The sequence below is a fragment of the Paramormyrops kingsleyae genome, chromosome 7 (assembly GCF_048594095.1).
Source record: "Paramormyrops kingsleyae isolate MSU_618 chromosome 7, PKINGS_0.4, whole genome shotgun sequence".
In the NCBI taxonomy this organism is placed as follows: domain Eukaryota; kingdom Metazoa; phylum Chordata; class Actinopteri; order Osteoglossiformes; family Mormyridae; genus Paramormyrops; species Paramormyrops kingsleyae.
This window is the reverse complement of record NC_132803.1, coordinates 25,576,964-25,596,395: the sequence shown is the minus strand read 5'-3', so window position 1 is coordinate 25,596,395 and position 19,432 is coordinate 25,576,964. Positions and strand designations below refer to the sequence as shown.

Here is a 19,432-nt window from a genome sequence, read left to right as displayed (position 1 = left end):
TTTTGCACTTTTGTTAAACATACACAAGTACTACAAAAGTTCATATAAACATTAATGTTACTTTAGTAAGTTTGTGAACCTGTTTACTAGTTAATATAATTGTTTAATATAATTGCAATAAATAAAAATGTCTGTCCATATCTGTCATGCAGCACTAGACAGCACTCCTTAATTTCATAATCACATTAGATGAATAAACGTGAAGGTTTGTGAAAGCTTTATTGAAATCCCTTTTCAGTTTATTATAGACACACTTGTATGTGTGTGTGTGTGTGTATGTATGTATGTATATATGTGTGTGTGTATATGTGTGTGTGTGTGTGTATGTGTATGTGTGTATATATATATATATATATATATATATATATATATATATATATATATAAAAATATGTGTGTGCGTGCGTGTGTATGTGTGTGTATATCTATATAATATACTGATAGCATTCAACAGTTGTTAATGGGTAGTTTGACTGATGTGCCTAGTCACAGTTTGTATATATCTGTTCGCATACACATACATACACACAAACATGCTTGAATTTATATCTTTGTGGGGACCATCCATTCATTCCTAAAGGAAGTACCGTAATCCCAACAATTACAACCTTAATCCCTACCTGGCCCTAAGGTAAACCATACATAACCAAACAAAGTACAAGACTTTTGGCATTTTTAGTTTTTTGCTTGCAGATTTTTTTATAGAATTTAGTTTCCCCATGTGAGGACCGAAAAATTATTAGTTTGTCCAAAGTTCTAGTCCCCAAAATGTAATATATACATGATTTATGCACACACAAACACATTTGACAATGTGGGATTGGTGTTGACCTATTTAGTATATTTCAAATTTATTAAATGCAATATAATAATATTCGTAAAACCATATCTTTATTTTTAACTTTATTCAGGAGGATGAGATCTTGTAAAAGCTGTATAATAAAATGTATTATTATTTCAATGTGTTTTAAAGAAATTAAATAATTTTGTTGAGACGTATTTTACCTCAAATACATTATAAACCTTAATTAAAATTCAAATGTCACAAGTAAAATATTTTCTAAATAAAAATTAGTAGTATTAATGTTAGTAAAGGTTAAGGGCTCAACCTGACGGTCAGACAGCATATGGTAGAGTATTTTCTTTATCTCAGAACTAGTATACTTTTCCAGCTTTCATAAAATATGTTTAGTTACATAATATCAAAACTAAAACATCCAATCATCATTACCTCTTCAATATTATCATATCAACACTAATAGAATAAGCATTAATAGAACTTTACATATAAATTCTCATAATAATTTGTGTAACACAAATGATCAATTTGCTTAATGTGAATTGGATCTATGAAGCTACACTATTCAAGCCCTGATTTTGATTCTTTACTTTCCTGAAGTTTTTAATGCATCAGTTTAAGTCAGAAAGTAGCAGTTACGTAGTAGGACATGAATTCCAGCCTGGATCTTGTAAATCATGTCAAGGATAATTGACATATGATGTTAGTATTTATAATAACATCACAGTTGTTTCTTAGGACGATAAATCAAAAACAGCAACAATGTATAGCCCTCAAAATTCAGTGTAATTTATTAATAAGTTGAGCTCCAAATTTGAAGGGTTAATGTGAGTATGCCTATAGTATCTGAATTAATGAAATGGTTAATTGCGTTCTATAAAGCATTTTACAAGTAAGTTAATTGAAGTGAATCATCTTCTATGCCATAAAGGTCTGCTTAGTTAATATTTGGGTACGTTTTGTTAAGGCTCAACATTATAATTTTTTTGTTTGTTTATTTGTGACGAGAGAAATATGTTTTATTTTCTCAGGACAAAATGATCCGTCATTAGTCAGATGTGGGTTACTATGTGGGTGGTGATTTTACTGGATAGGATAGGAATACAATTTCATTAATTGGATCATACAGCACTGACAGGTGAGTCTCAGCAAAAGCAAATTATCACTAATTTCTAAAGTCACTATACTTATACCATCCTATGTACCTCACTTAGTATCACCCTACCTTAGTTCATTACTATGTCCTGATTAAAATCAACCATTATCTAATTTTAATAGTATTATTCATTAAATGTTATTCAACAAGAGCCTGTGTTTAGTATATAGATATTTAGAGCTGCAAATGCTGAAGTGTGGGCATTATTGTTGTTTATAGTGATGTATCGATAAGGAGAATTGGCCGATACCAATATATCGGTTCAATTTTTACCATCTATCGTTGCTGTATCAGCCAATACAGGTGGTACATCTCTAAATGCTTAATCTTTATTCATAAAATATCTTGCAAGCAGTGTTTCATAATATGATGATAAAGACAAGTGTATTACAAGCATGAATAACACTTAGATATTGTTTTGTTGTATGTTATTCTGTAACCTGTGTTATATGGTGTGTTATTTGTGGTATATGGCATTTATGGTGGTTCAATGCATATTTTTCACTTTATAAGGTTTGAAATAAAATAATAAATGAGCTGTATGACATTCACCAAAATTTCATGTTTCCCATTTAATGCATGAACAATAAGTATATATCCTACCTCTACCCATGAGAGGAATAGCCTCACATTAATTGGACATGTGCAGTTATTACACTTCCCATATGATAATCAAATGATGATTCAATCATTCATTCATGAAAGCACCTGAAATTAAATATGAATTCTTCTTTTGTCTTCTAGTACTTGGGGTGCATAGAAGTTCTTCGCTCAATGAGATCTTTGGACTTCAACACAAGATCTCAAATAACAAGGTAAGAAAAATGCCTAGGCTTATTTTGTAAATAAATGAAAAATGAAGTTAAACTGCATAACAGCACAATGCTTATGCCTTTGTTTGTCCTGGATTTTTATTGAAAAACAATGTGGGCAGTACTGAGGCAGCAGGGTTTGCCTACACAGTATGTCAGGTCCATTTTTTTCATGCTTGACTTATGAGTGTCAGGACTACTGACGTGTGCAGGGTCTCACAGTGTGGCTTTCCATCGATTGTACAGAATGGGGCCAGACGTTTGATTTTAGTAGAGTTACCCTTTCTCCAGTATCTCCTTTTCACAGTGGCAGTCTTTGAAACTCTGCTCATGGTTGAATTTAAGTAATTATTATGAGAAAATACATGAAAATATGAAATTATCTTTCATCTGTTGTAGTCACCGGAGAAGGATTCTAAGAATAAAACTGGCATAATCATTAAATGACATTAAAATGACTTTTAAATTTAATACTAGTGAGTATTTTATGCCATTGTTTTTGATCAGAATCAAGTGATTCATGACATGTTAAATAAATAATACTTGTATTGTTACATTTATGCATATGATATACTTTGTAAGAAGTTTTATATGTCAAATTCAAATGCCCTTACTATTAACCCAGAATAATTATGTATTTCAGCTTAAATAAAAGGTCAAATGCCCCTATAGTACAGTTATGTTTGCTGAAGGGTGTTAGCTATTGCATCTGACAATCAAGCTGGCTTGAGTCAAATGGTTTATTTTATACATTCATAAACAGCACATACTACTGTACGGAGAACAAAAAATTCTGGAGGAAATTGTTCTTAGTGGAGGCTAGAGAGCAATGCATTGTTATATGTTATAGCATTGTAGATTTTTGTTGCCATGTCATGTACAGTGTATCTTCACAAACAGATAAAATACTGATAGTATGGCCTCATGAATTTCCTTATGAACAGTTATTTTGCACCCGAATATAAAGACTTGCTGTATCTCTCTTTTTTTTAGGGAAGCAATAAGTATGGTATGTGAGGCTGTCCCAGGGACAAAAGGAGTGTTTCGTAAGAGAAAGGTACACTGCAATTTTGACACAGCATGCTGTTCTGCAAGGGGTGGGACTGTGTGGGTGTAGATACAGCCCACAACTTTTCAGACTGGGAATGTACACAGTGTGCCACTGACTCACACAGTGCAGAACATAACTAATCACAGAATTTGGATTCAGGATCTTGCTATGTTTTGAAATGTTTATGTTCTTAAGATGTGGGGTTATCGAGTTTGTTTTCCATAAGTGATCTTGCATCTGTTTCTAAGCCAGTCAGTTACCACAGGTGCTTTATGAAACTCATTCTTATGCCAAGTTATCACTGTAAATGTGTGCTAGGTATTAACACAGATCTGTTTTTCTCTTCAGCCCCCCACTAAAGCTCTCTCCAGTATTCTGGGAAAGAGCAACCTACAGTTTGCAGGAATGAGCATAAACTTGAACATCTCCACCAGCAGCCTGAACCTGATGACACTAGATTCCAAACAGGTACATTTCTCATAATGTTAAACAATGTCCTAGTCTTAACATTCACATATCATAAATGGTGTAATTTACTTAGATATTTCCTGTTTAAATTCAATTCTTCCAATCTAAGAAATCACCAATAAAAAAGTGTTCCAAATCTAGGATGTCATAATTTTAACATCATAGTTTATGCTCTAATAATCAGCTATTATTGTTTAAGGCATTCATGTGTGACTAAGTAACTAAGTAAACAAACCTTCTGGCATGCCTTGTGTTATTTCTAAAAATACTACATTATCATGCTGATATTTTTATACAAATCAAATAAACTAGCACTGGAAAAAAGACATCTCAGTACTGAAACCAGTACTTCATGTATGTAGAGAGAATCTTCTAACAGACATATAGGATCATTCTTTAAATATTGTAGCAACATATTTTTTCTTCTAAAAATATTTTGTAACACTGCACAGATTTTCTTTTTCACTAGCAAATAAAAATGCAGTATAAAAATGAGAAATTCAGTGAATGTGAACTGTATTATGAAATTAGAACTATCATTAAAAAATAACTCAAATTTGTTGAATGACATGAGATCATAGGCTACCTAATCAACAAAAAGCAAGATAGCTATATAGCAAAGATCCCATGTCAGGTAATACCAAGGCCAATTTTGTTTGGCTTATGCGTCACTGGTCATGTCATATAGGTAAAATGTAAATGTATGCCAATGACACACAGTTGCTATTATGCATGCAAACGATCGATAGCAAGCTGCACATGAATCACTTCTGGCTGAATCACTCATGTATTATATGTAAGTGAAACAGGATTCATGCCCCCCCCCTCACAAGAATAAATGGCAATACATCCTAATGTGTGAAACTAAATGAAAAAATATATATATAAGAAAACATTAACAGTATGTAATGCAATAATTAAATGATAGTTATAGTTTTAAATAATTTTGAATTTGGAAGAACTACTCTCAGGGATGCAGCTAGCTGTTTTACTGTGCTGTTTATTAAGCTGATCACAAAGTTCACAAACTTAAACAGCTGCAGGGATACCAAGTTATATAACTACAGTACTGTTGAATATTAGCGTATGTAATTTACGACTTTGAGTAATCAAATACAACTTGTAGAAGCTTGTCATTTTTAATGTTTTTAAAGATAAACTCAATCACTAAGTTATAAGAATGACATCTATTCTGTGTAATAATGACTCTCAAGAGCCATGTATACATATTGTGCATTTTACATATTGTGCTTTTTAAACTTTTTTTATTTCTATAAAAGTAAATTTGCAGTTATTCCTCACTGCATGTTTGCAGTGATTTGCAAGATGATGGCTATCAGATATTTTAAAAGATGGTCAAAGTTAGCAAGGTCAGAGCGATTGTTCTTCGTACTTAGTGGCATATTGGGATAATCTTCAGGAAACTATAAAATCATATTTCATTTTTTTTTTGTACTTGGTTTATCTACTGTTTTTCTTATTGCCTAATCATACAGATCAATTAATATAATAGTGTAATGTTAAGCATTCAAATTTCATGAACATTGAATCTGAGTACCTGCTAACCAGATATTTACAAGAAAAATATGATAATGTTAATTTCATTCAGGACAAAAAAATAATCTAGCTGACATTCAATGTTTCTATTGCTTCCCACAGATAATAGCAAATCATCATATGCAGTCGATTTCCTTTGCGTCTGGTGGGGACCCAGTAAGACACTACTAAATGCTAAATTATGCTGCTTAATTAACTCTGCGCATGCATGTAGGCCCTGTCCTATTTTGCTTTATCCTCTTTAGCACATCCAGATTAGATATGTATGAATATGATTCTTGTTACATCATTTGTATTCCTGTTACATCATACACAATATCCTACCAACACCCATGGGACACCTATGACTGATTACATCAATGTCCTGTTCCAGCAAAACAGCCATGCTAAGAGATATGTACAGATTTTGGTTTTCAGCACATTGTAGTGGGCACTTTATTCATATTCACTCTATACAACATTCTGGATTATTAGAAAGACTTAGAGCAAGACTAAAGTGGCCCTCCTCAATTTTAAGCAGCGTGTACACTTCAACGGACTGGAGCAGGTTACCACCAGCATTAGAGAAGAAATGAAAGCTTTTAAGGTCAAATGCAAGAGATACTGTAAATTTCTATTCTAAGTGTGCATGTCCCATGAGTTCTGGTATGATGTTTTTTTATGTCATTAAGACAACCTGTACAATTTTTTAAAAAGCTGAATTCAAAGTATCTAATGTGACCATTAAAGCACAGAATGCTACTTTGTTATAGGATTTTTACTAGCTAGTTATTTCATTTTAGGGTTTTTTGTGATATGTTCTCTTGGTTGTTCCTACATCCATGTGTACAGATTTAGCCACTCCCATCTACGTGTACAGTATATAAATAAACCGACTCTGTTTGGGGCATTATATTTGTGTTTCGTGAGGTGGCTAGTATCCAAAGGAAATGTGCATACACAAGGACTGAGCTCAATGTGTATTCTTTTTACAATTGTTACATTGAAATAGGCTAATTTTCCAGTATAGGTTTTGTTCTTTAATTATACAACAAAACAGGTTATTGCACTAAACATTCTTAATTCATTAAAAACATCTTCACAAAGCATCTCTGTAATATGATAATTTTGTGATTTATTCTATAGTTTATTGATATAGTCTCATTGTAACATATGTAATTATTTTATAATTGATGTAAAAATGCTTAGACAGATTTCTTGGATTTGTGTTTCGTCAACAACGCAAAGTTGTTTAATGAGTAATGGGTTTTATTACAATGACAAAACCAGGATGTCAGAATATTTATCTTATCCCAATACCAAGGTTGTGATTTATAAACCTGAGAGACTGACTCAACCATCCAGTGGTATTTTGGTCCACAGCTGCAGTTTGTTTGATTGTTATTAAATTAGTTTGGTTTTTATTAAATATTCTCAGCAATTCCAATGAAAGGCATGCTAGGGCTATGCAGGTATCATATTTGTATGTTTTTCCATCTGTCAAAAATCACTTTTTTTACTGTCATCATACTGTTTTCTGTTTTTAACTTCAGATTTTAATTTATGTGACAGATAACACATTCCTAACTTAAAATCTGTATTTTACTTTATGGTCTTCACAGTGTTAGGTAGTGATGATACGCTATAAGAGTTTTCACTTATTTTTCTCACTTGCAGGACACTACTGATTATGTCGCGTACGTAGCTAAAGACCCCGTGAATCGCAGGGGTATGTATGTTTCTTTTCTCATACCCTTGGCTGTTAAACATAATACTAACTACATTTTACAGAATGTGTCAAAGCTTTCTCCAAGCAGCAAGTCCGATTACTGGTATGTTTCAGTGGAAAATTGCATATGCAGATTTTATTTATATTGTTTGGATGATGATCTATAGATTTTCTCCAAAACATCATTTTCCCTATTTATGCTACTCGATATTTACTGTTACTGTTTGTTTATAGTACTGACCTTATTCAAAATTACTACATCAGCTATAAAATTATTCATTCCCTTTGGAATTTTTTCAGATTGTATTTTGGTACCTCATTGGAATCAAACTGGGATTTATTCTCAGAATTTTTCGGTGAAATGACACTGACTTCACGTGATATAGATTTTGTACTTTTTTAATAGCTTTTCTTCATTTTGCTGTTGTTTCACTGGTCTGCCCCATTGTCTTGTACAGCATGTCATATTCTGGAGTGCCCTGATGGTCTGGCTCAGAGTGTAATTAGCACCATTGGTCAAGCTTTTGATCTTCGCTTCCAGCAGTATCTACAGTGTCCCTCCAGCAAACTTCCCATGTCCCATGACGGGTGAGTCCACCAAGAATCAGTGTTTAACTTTCTGTTTTAATGAAGTCGTCTATTTCCGAAAGTTAAATTTAGGTTAATCTGACCTTTGATAAGCTTAATAATGTAAACTTACATTATAATGTAGGCAATGGATCTCCGGTCTGTACATACCCATTTTTAGTCAAATGCATCTATCAAATTATCGGATGGTTGTATATATTTTGGGTGTACTTCCCAAAAGCCTCCACTGGCGACTTGCATAGTTGTAACCGTTCAGATGCATGGTTCCAATTATGTAAGTCAACCATGTTTTTGGGAGACATACCCCTGGTTGGCAGTAGGGTAGTATACAACATTACGAAGTCTGTGATACTAGCACTGGAAGCTTCTGTACTGCCTCTACCCTACTTTTGGTTAGCTAAACAAATATCTAATCAATACTGAAGTAAAAAAAAATGAAAGCAGAAGTCCACATTCATTACAAACGACACATTTGTGAGCTTGCTTTTTGGAGATCCTGATAAAAATTCCATGACGAAGCTAGCATCTTAAAATCATTTTTTGGTTAAGATGCAAAATAATTACTGTACAATGCCCTTGTTACAAGTATAAAAACAAAGTTATAACTATGCTAATGTTGCACCTAGGTTGAAATAGTATTAGTTATGTGTGTGGCAAAATATAAAGAGTGCACTCTAAAATAAGGATGAAAAGTATAGTATAGTACATAAACCAGTAACATAGTTGTTCCTCATTATCAATCATTATATACTGTACGTAAATGCATGTGTTATACTTTTACACAACTGGCAGCACAGTAGGTTTGTTTACACCAATATCACCATGGCCATGTGAGTAATGCATTTCACTACTGTGTGACCAGGCAATAGAAATTTTCCAGCTCTGTTATAATCTTGTGGGAACACCATCGTGCGGTCCAACATTGACTGAAACGTCATTATGCGATTCATGACTATAGTGATGCTGGTTCTTTGTGAGCCATCTGAGTACCTCACTATAAACCAGCCAATCAGAGCACAGCTCATCAACATATTAATGAGCCCACCAAAATGGGAAAATTGCTTCTGGGCATTTTTCCATCAGATTGTCTATGAATTTGAATTATAATTACTAGGGCTGGGAAATTTATTACATTAATGCATAGCATTAATTTTAAAGTCATAATATGTTGTTATTTCTTTGATCAAATTAACATGTGCAGTATTTTGATAGGGAATAGTGCAGGGGTCTCCATCTCCGGTCCTGGAGAGGCACTATCCAGTCGGTCTTCAATCCTACCTGGCTTCTGATGAGCCACACCTGGGCCGGTATACATAAAACTTCTCAGAGTAAAATTTCACTCTTAAATGCATCACAATTCTAAGAGTGACGTGATTTTGCTCCTACTCCCAGACTTAAGAATAAGTGGCATGCATAAACATTCTTAAGTGTTAAGACTTGGTCTCAGCTCCTAAATTATTTAAGAGAGCTGGAGAGGACTCCTAAGCCAGTTAGGAGTTGAATGATGGCAGCTGCACTACGCGCACCCAGACGGAGACCACACACTTTCCGTCAAAGAAAGGACGTACTGTGGATTTACGATGATAACGAGTTAATAAAAAGATACAGGCTTGATTGTGAAGGCATTATTTTTGTTACCGACCTAATTAGGAACCGGATACAATCTCCTACGTCACCTAAAAATGCACCTACAGTTGAACTGAAGGTGATAATGATGCTACGTTTTTGGCAACTGGAAAAATATAATAATAATAATAATTATTATTATTATTATTATCATCATCATCTATTATAGCGAGGGTCATAAGAGCAATATAAGTAATGACACAAACCTGCAGCTTGCATGCTTGCTTTATAAACTGTGATTTCCTTTTGCGAGGTCAATAGAACATTATACCACCTTTTTTCACATTCCTCTGCTGAACGCCTTGTCCGAGGTGACGCAGCATTTACGGGGCTTGCAATAGCCTCCTAAGCTTTTTTTGTCCGTGCTTGTAACAGCTGGGCCAAACTTTCCTCACACTACCTCCTTCCATTTAAGCACCAATTGTGCCAAAAGAACCGTTTTGTTTGTCGTCCAGTTTGGTTTTCTTTTAGGATCCAATGTCTTGCTATGAGTTTTGCGTTTGACCCATAATTTATACTACATGTGCATCTATTAGTGGAAATTGATTGGTGATGTGCTAGGTAGATTTTCGTACAACCAATTAAAGGTATGATCACAAAAAGGTATGTTGTATAAAGCTCTACATTAACGGTTTAATGTCACTAATATATTCACCGTGCAGCTCCTCTATTGGTTGAACTCAGTATTTGGGGCGGGATTTTATTTGTAGTCCTCATTTCACGACACTTAAATGCTGGCTTCGTCAGCACTTTTAAGAATTGGGCTTAGACTTTGCTGAAAGTTACTTTTAGCGGCTTTATACAATGCTTTTAGGTCCTACTTTTTGCTAAGATTTTAACTCTTAACTCTTTAACTCTTAAGTCAAAGTGTACGACCATTCTTAAGACCATTCTTAGGAAGTTTTATGCATACCGGCCCTGTTCTCAAGTAAATACCAGGGCCAGGTGTGGCTCATCAGAAGCCAAGTAGGATAGAAAACCTACTGGATAGTAGTTCTCCAGGACCAGAGTTGGAGACCCCTGCAATAGTGTGATCAAAGAGAGGTAGACATACAATATTCCTTCCTAGTTGTAAGCAACATGAGAGTTTAGGGTATGATGTTGCACTGAATCTCAGAATTCAAAGCTAAAATGATAACATTCATTTAGTATCTCACAGGGAACGTGTTTCATTTTAGAAATTTGCCAGATGGAGGTTACTTACATAGGATAAAGATATTGTAATTTGCAGTATTTGTTTTATTTTATAGAATGCTTATACCTTAAAATCCTATGATCTTTCAGGTTAGGTATACTTTCTGTGGTTGTTGTGCTTCTGTCTTTAGTGCCATTTGCGAAATAGGTTTTAGATTTTATATCGATCACGTGATCAGAATTAAATAGTGTGTCGATCCACCTGTTGAGTACCTGTGATTATATGTACATGTGGTGTATGCTTTTTCAAAGCCTTTTTGTAAGCACTGTAATTCAGCTCGAACTTGCTTGCAAGTAGTATTTTTTGTTGACTTTTGATGGAAATGAATAACCTATACAAGTTTAAGTTAAACCATTGAACAAATATTAAAATATGGGTCATGCTCATGAACTTGAGATATTTTTGTAGAAAAAAAAATGTTACAGCAAATACAGTACAGTGGTACCTCAGAACTGGAATTTAATCCGTTCAGAACTCTGGATAGAATCCTAAAAAGTTTGAGTTGTGATCAAATTTTCCCCATAAGAAATAATGGGAAACCAATTAATTGGTTCCCGGCCCCAAAAAATTACACCTAAATATGTTTTTTTAGCATTTAAACACAAAATGAACCGGATAAAACAATAAGATCATATACTGTACTAAACACATCTAAGCACATTTATCAAAACAGTAATTTGTAAAGTGAGAAAATAAATGTATCCAAACAATCATCCGCTCCTTCCGTGTGCCACGCCCCCTCGTTAACCCCGTGTGGTATCACCGTGTGATCAGCTGTTTCTGGTTGTTGTCATTAGTCCTCAGTATTTAGTCCGCATTTCAGTTTGTTTCCCCAGTCCGATTATTGTATTGTCCGTCTGCGTTTTGCCTGCCTTACCTGTAATTAAACCCCGTATTCCCTGATACCCTGACGTTTGCGCCTTTGTCTCCGTTCCGTCCCCGCTTGGCACAACAATATTATTATAATTAAACGTATTAATGGTTTATTATTAATATTAAAATAACGAATAAGAATTTTTTTTTATGTATTTTATTATATAATAATAATTACTGTTACTGTCTATCATTGTCTAAATGTATTTTTACTGTCTAAATATATGTATTCAGTTAGTGTAAACATGCACGGTGCTATCTCAGCGAATGCGAGGCTGAGACTGAAGCTTTACCCTTTGTTTCTGCTGAGAGACGTGCCGCATGACTCATTTCCCTGCGCGTACAAGTTATCTTAGGTCGGCGTTCACGGTTTGAATTCTGAGATTCAGATTGAGCTCTAGGTAATTTTTTTTTCGAACTTTTAAGAAATTCAAGTTCTAATGAGTTCGAGAACTGAGGTACCACTGTATTTGTTTTTGTGTAGAGTAATGATGGCTGTGTAGAACTAGACCAGCACTGCCTGTGAAACACTGAATTTCTTTCAGCTAGCATAGGAAAAATGTCCTCTGATGAGCTTTCTTTATGATGCATGTGATGTTCTCATCCCACTCAAGGTTCTGTGACAGTGCAGTACCCAAGAACTTAAATGACTCAGCTGTATTGACAAATGAGCCAATCAGTTCCAGTGGTAGATGAGTAGGTGGCTGTTTCCGGAAGTCTGTCATCATTTGATTTGTTTTTTTAATGTTGAGGTCCAGGTTGTTGGGGTTGCACCAATCTGACAGAAGATCTACCTCTCGTCTGTACGTAGACTCATCGGCATGTGAGATGACGACTATTAGTATTGCGTAATCCACAAACTTGAGGAGCTGTACAGATGGGTCACCAGTGATGGTGTCATTTGTGTACAGGGAGAAGTATGCGGTAGTGGAAAAGGAAGACAAACCTGTGGTCCACTGGTGCCGAGGGTTAAGGGCTCACACTAGATACAACTAGATACAGTGTTTTTAGTCTTTCTACTTCATTGCATGTTACCCACAATAAACAATCAATTTGTATGATAAAATGTATATTTTAGCTCAGTTTTTTGGTTAGCATTGTTATTTTTTTTCCCCTCATCTTCGTAACTCTTGCCCTGGATTTGATGTTATACTTTTGTCTTACTTTTGTAAAAGTAATATAACAAAACATGAACTGCCAGAGGCAAAATTGATAGCTTAAACCAGGTTTCCTCAGTTCCTGTCTTGGAGGGCCAGACTACAATACAGTCTGCTTCAGGATCAGAATTAGGGAACTCTGGTTTAAACAATGAAGTTGTGTAATTTGATTTTAACAGAAATTAATTTAAAAAATCAGTGAAAATTGATATGTTACTGGAAGGAGTTTGTAAGAATGACCCATTTATTCCACTTTGTTAATTGTACATTAATTTAGGGATTTAGTCTGTAAATATTTACTATTGTAAGTTTCAGTTTTATGTGTGATTAATCACGGTTAATCACAGAAAACTGCCATTAATAATTTTCAAATTGATTCGCATTTGGGGAAAATATCGAATTGCGATTTTTCTGACAGAAATTGCGATTACCATTTGATTTGCAATTTAATTTTTTTATGTCAAGATTCGGTTCAAGATTCAGTGTGTAGTAATTTTAAAACATATGACGCAGCATGAGATACCATCAGTATTAACTGGTCTATATTCTAATGCAAGGATGAGAATTTAAAGATGTGATGTGTCAAGTTAAAGTAATAATGAAAACTAGAGCTGGGCGATATGGCCTAAAAATAAAATCTCCGATTTTTTCACAAAAAATCCGATTTCCGATTTCAATCGATTTTCCCCTCCCCTACTCAAAATCAAACTACAGATGACAAAAATGGTTCAAAACAAGTTTTAACTTTATTTAGCTTTTTTTAAAAAACTTTAGGGTTAAAGTGCAATCTGACAAGCCATAAGATACTTGTAAGTGAGATGGCAGACCACACCATTGTAAACAATTTTAGAAACTTGTAAAAACTTTTAGAAAGCTTTCTCTATAGCTTATTTTCAAACTGGCAACAACACAATACGCCCTCAAACTTATAAATATAAGTAATATTGTAATAATAATAGAAAAAAAAACACAATTTTATCATGTCAGCTTGGTATTAAGTAAATACTTTATGCCATTGGGCTTGACATAGTGCAAAAGAAAGCTTTTGAAAAATTGCCAGTGTTAAGAAAAATGAGGCACGTACTTCGGGTCTAAAACGTTTAGCATGTTAATGAATCCCAGCTTTTCCACAGTATGTATGGGCACCATGTCTTTTGCACTATACATCGCGACAGCGTTTGCTATCGTCTTCCATCGTGCCCGATTCTTATCATATGGCACATAGTTCGAAAATGTGTCAGGGACGGTTGCTTGCTTAACTTTGTTTGTTGTGCTGGTGCTGCGGCTATTTTCATTTCGCTGGGAGTGGCACTTCTCCCTCTCCGCTGCGTGCCTCTGCTTTACATGCTGGAATAAATTAGTCGCGCTGCTTCCTTTTTTTGCAACAGTTTTTTACCGCTTATTACCCTCCTAATAACACTAGAACCGCCTTTTCCCACGCCAATGAACAAGCAAGAACTACTTCGGTGTATGCGGCCATTTTGTTTGCACTATTGTGTTGTTAGCTGCTGTTATTAACACTAACAACACTCAAAAAACTGTAATGTTCATAACCGAGTGGCTGTTCTGTCCTGAAATCGTAAAGCTGGAAATTTTTAAACATAGTATGCATTTTATAAAATGTTGAATAAATAGAAGTTTATTGGTGATTTCATGTTGGTCGAAGTTTCTTACGGCAAATCTATATTCCATTCTGAACTTAAAATTAGCTGCATGAAAAACGTTACGGCAGTTTGCAAACCCTACAGACTATTTACAAGGTAATAAAACTTACATACATGTAAATGTGTGTGCAGAACAGAGAACAGAAAGTCTCACTCCATGCAGCTGACCAAAGTTGCCAATCCTGCATTTTATTTTAAATGTGAAGTAAAATGCAGTTTTCGACTGAAGCAGCTTATCATTCCTTTGCTTTGTTACTCGGACAAATACAAAACAAATGATTGAACATTATATGCGTCTCTTTTTGTGTTTTCTAAATAAGACCGCGTGCCCATACCCAACTGTAATATCGATTATAGCAACCTGTTCTTTTAATATATATGTTAAAGCAAGACTTTTATTTTATTACTGTTGTGGGATTAATCTTTGGAAACACTTAAATTTAATAAGCACAAAAACATATGACATAAACACGACTGTATTGTGGGTTTTACGGCTTTTTTGGAGGCCACCGACTCCGCTGCTGTGAGAATTATTGACTGTCTCGTCGTTTTGATGGGTTAGCTGTATACTAATGCTATTGCTTATTAACAAAAACCAAAGGTATGATACGCTGAAGTATTTTGCAGCTGGTGTTTAAAAGGAGCTCGCCGGTTCTATTGATGATAGGACCTTTCTGAAACAATTTCGGACCATGAAATAGGAAGGCAATTCACTTATAGCTCAGCAGCGGAATCAGTATTTTTACGCTCTGCGAATGTAACATTTTCCTTGGGTTTCACATGTTTGGTGTTTGTGGGCCTATACGCCTTCTTGGGCCACTTCTGATCGGTGAGCATGACTGGCACGCGAGAAGCACGGCGCTTGTGATTGGTGAGAATGACTGTCACACAGGGATCACGGCATGAATTTGTAAAACTATTGCTGCATTGCATTTGCCCTCGGAACGCGGATTCCGAGTTTTGAAGCCGGAAGTGACGACATGCGTGCTCCCGTTACTCGGAGATCCGAGAAATATCTCGGACAGCACAGAGGATCCCAAGTTCCCAACTTCAGAATCCAAGATGGCTGCGCCCTTTATCAACAGAAGGGAAAGTTGTAGTTTTTTCCTGTTTAAGCACTACTTCTCATTTGTGGCTATTAAATCGGTCGCACACACTATACCATCCAACTTATCTGTGGACATGTTGCTATGGAGTTTTATACGTGAAGCACCGCGCGTAATATGTTATCAACTGATATTGCTAACAATTGCAATCAGACTCATGAACAATCAGTAACCTGTGTCACCTCCACTGCTACCCACACATATGTTTCTGTTTCTGTCTCTGTCTATTTATTCCTGTGATTTTGGTCTTATTTATTTACTTATTTATAATTCACTTTATCATTCGTTCACTTGTCATCCTGTTGTCTGTCCATCTTGTTGTCTATGTTCACTGTCTGCAGGAGCACATGCAAGCAAGCATTTCATTGTACACGGTACTCGTACTTGTACACATGACAATAAAAGAATTTAATTGAATTGAATGGCTACCAATTAACCGGGCTAGAATTGGATTTCATGATTAGTCAGATTATTTGTCGGATTTAAGGTAATTCAGGCTAATTGTAAGTGAACGAAGATAAAGACCATTTAAACTGAGGTATCTTAAATCCTACAAGTTGTCCGGCTAAGCAAAGCAGTTTTTTTCTCACAGCAGTTTTAAACCCTGGGTCCGATGTGCTGCATAATGTATATCCTAAATCGCGATTTTTGCGACTTGCCAATTCGATTTCAAATCGATAAATCGTCCAGCCCTAGCCCTAATAATATTTTAATGTATTTATTAAAATATTGAATATAAGCTATTTTTTGCCATCAGCTATGTTGTTGAATTTTTTAGGTACGCTTCTTTGTATAAACCAAAATAACTTATCTTAATTGCCTGCCAAAAGCACATGCTAGAGCACTGTTTGACAACCAGTCAATTTCAATTGACAGTGTGATATTCCTAGTCAGTTATGACAGTCAGACTCTCACCGACCCCCCCACCAAAATATAGCAAGGGAGACCTTTTTTGTTCAGCAAGATTTACTGACGTGTTGTGGTACCTCCCCAGTGTAAAAATGGTTGGCGCCGACTGCTCTAGAGGGAACTGAAATGGAGAGAGTAGGCTAGTTGTACTGTCACTAGTTCTAATATCTAATTTTAATGTGATATCAGCTGATGTCGATATAGTAATGCCATATTGGTAAATTATTGCATTCTGGGGTACAGCTTGTACTGAGTTTGGTTCAATTCTTTGGGGTGGGTATGTAACACAAATTCTGCATTTCTTTCTAAGCATGCTCAGTATGGAGGAGACTCCATGCACAGAGGAAGAAGAGGAAACTACAGAGCACCCCTACTACAACAACATACCGGGGAAAATGCCACCTCCAGGGGGCTTCATTGACACAAGGCTGAAGAACCAAAATTCTGGCCAAGGAGAGAGCCATCGGGTCTGACATCTCACATGCTATAAATATAGTGATGTTTCACTTATTGTTTGTGGAAGCGGTAAGGGTGTACTTACCCTTTCCCACATGGTTTCTGCATTTTGGCTTACGTTTTGTTGAACAAATGACAGTGAAATCTGTTTTGTGTTTATTATCTGAGATTTACCGGCCTTTGGAGAATACGTATGGTTTTAGCGTCGGTACACCATCTCCGCTGCATGGGTTTGGAAATAACACTGATTTAAAATTTTAGACAGATCGCCTCAAAATTTGACCAGTGCTGCATAGTGATAGCAAAAAAGTGGTGTTTTGCCACTTGATCCCAGTAAGGTGATAAGTCAAGTTTTTGATGACTCTTTTTCAAACTTTGCAGAGGCATTTTAAGGATGCCAAAGTGGAACCGATGATATTTTGAGATAGATCATCCTAAATTGAAGTGACGCCACTTAGTGGCAGCATAGAGAAGGGTGAATGTGGATGACATTCGACCTTGTAAATGTTATAAGTCAAAAGGTATTACGCTATTGAATCTTATTACTGTGTGGTAGAAATTTTGCTGCAGTCGATTTGTTTAAGAGTCTGACAAAACTTTATTACCACAAAGCTTTGGGGGAACAGACACTCAGCAGTCTTTCATGCATATCTGTTCCCCGAACAAGAAGTGCATACATCTTTTATAGCCAAAAACGTGACAGTTTACAGACAGTTTAGGGAGGGGTCAGATATCTGTAGACACCAGTTACTTTTGTTAAACTTGATCCATTATCAGGTAAAGGCAGGGTTGACGTTTTCATGATCACTTGTGATTACATCACCCTGCTCAAAAAAGTTCATGTCACTTCCCTTTTTGTTCCTTAGTTCTCTTTTCATGTAACCTTGACCCCCAATACAGACATTTTTCTTATAAATGTTTACTGCAGCAGCTTTACTTCTCGGATCAGGTCTGTACCTTGACCTTTTGCAAACAAGCTCTTATGCCAAAATATGTTTGTTCCTCTTACCTATAATAATGAAAACATATTACTTAAGCAAGCTTGCATTATATGCTTAGCACATTAAATGTTTCAAATCAGAAATGAATCATTATGAATTTATGAATCAGTTATGAATCAGTGTTATAAGTTTCATTATTAATTACTGATTGAATTTATATTGGAATTGCATAATCATGGATTTTTCTACCACAACTGCTCCACATGAACATATGGATGAAGATCTACACCTAGTTTAATTTTCAGACATATTGCCCTAAAAATGAAGCAGGAGCGCTAAGTGGCACCGAAGGAAGGAAACTGCAGCTGTAGAAGACACTTGGTCTTGTGAACACATTAACTGTAAAAGTATTGCATGGATTGTTTTTCAAACTTGGGCAGATCGACCCAAAAATGAAGCAGCGCCACATAGCGATAGCAAAAAAAAAAAAGTGGTTTCAGGTTTTTGATCTCATTAGCGCTATAACTCAAAAAAGTATTTGGCAGATCTTTTTCAGCGTATGCAGACATGTTGTACGGTTGAAGACCTGGACCTGATGAAATTCTGAGACTAATCAAAATAAAATTGAAGCAGCACCTCATAGTGATAGCAAAGAGAAGGCCAGCTTAGACACTGGATCTTGTCAGCATGATAACAGAAAATCTGGCCAATCTTTTCCAAAGCATGATTTAGTATTAGGTCAACAGTCCTCCTGTAGCTTAACACCCAAAAACAAGCAGAAGCAATAAGCAGCACAATTGTCAAATAGCACTCTTTCAAACTATTTACATTGCTCTGGGCTTTGTCCATTGTATTTTTAGCTATCTTGAAGCAGTTTCTGTCAATGACAAAGTAGAGTGACACTTTCCACAATGTACAATACACCGGAGTAACCATAAAACTGCAAACCTAACAAAAAAGTTTAATAAAACTTCTTTTTCTGTCCACCATCTTGCTGTTCTTGATGCAAAAGTGAATACAGTAGTGCCCCAGTATTCGCAGAGGATATTTTCTAACACCTGCTGCAGATAGCCGCAGACATTATTGAACGCTACATATAACTTCTTTTTCATCTACTTACATATCTATGATAGTTACATTTTTACATTACACACTATAAGACTAATAATAAAATGAAGTATTTATAAGAAAAGGGCAACTTTGAACATAAGTACTGCGATACTGTGCCAGATAACCAATATGGCAGTGTGACTAATGGGTGGATAGCGTCATGCTACTCAAAATGGCACGGAATTTAAAACTCATAAATTATTTCTGGAAATTTCTATTTAATATTTTTGGACTGTGGTTGAGTGCAGGTAACAAAC

The 19,432-nt window shown here is 35.4% G+C and overlaps 1 protein-coding gene across 12 annotated transcripts in view; it reads left to right on the top strand.

Annotated features, from left to right (window-relative positions):
- Positions 1–19,432, top strand: part of shc3 (SHC (Src homology 2 domain containing) transforming protein 3) — a 47,790-nt gene that overhangs the window by 14,803 nt on the left and 13,555 nt on the right. For 11 of the 12 annotated variants that reach the window (XM_023792077.2, XM_023792080.1, XM_023792075.1 and 8 more), the window contains 7 exons: positions 2,699–2,769; positions 3,760–3,823; positions 4,166–4,285; positions 5,945–5,998; positions 7,499–7,550; positions 8,009–8,138; positions 16,979–17,135. In XM_023792077.2, the coding sequence (XP_023647845.1) occupies positions 2,699–2,769; positions 3,760–3,823; positions 4,166–4,285; positions 5,945–5,998; positions 7,499–7,550; positions 8,009–8,138; positions 16,979–17,135 (648 nt within the window). The remainder of the gene's footprint in view (positions 1–2,698; positions 2,770–3,759; positions 3,824–4,165; positions 4,286–5,944; positions 5,999–7,498; positions 7,551–8,008; positions 8,139–16,978; positions 17,136–19,432) is intronic. The other variant, XM_023792076.1, reaches the window with a different exon arrangement.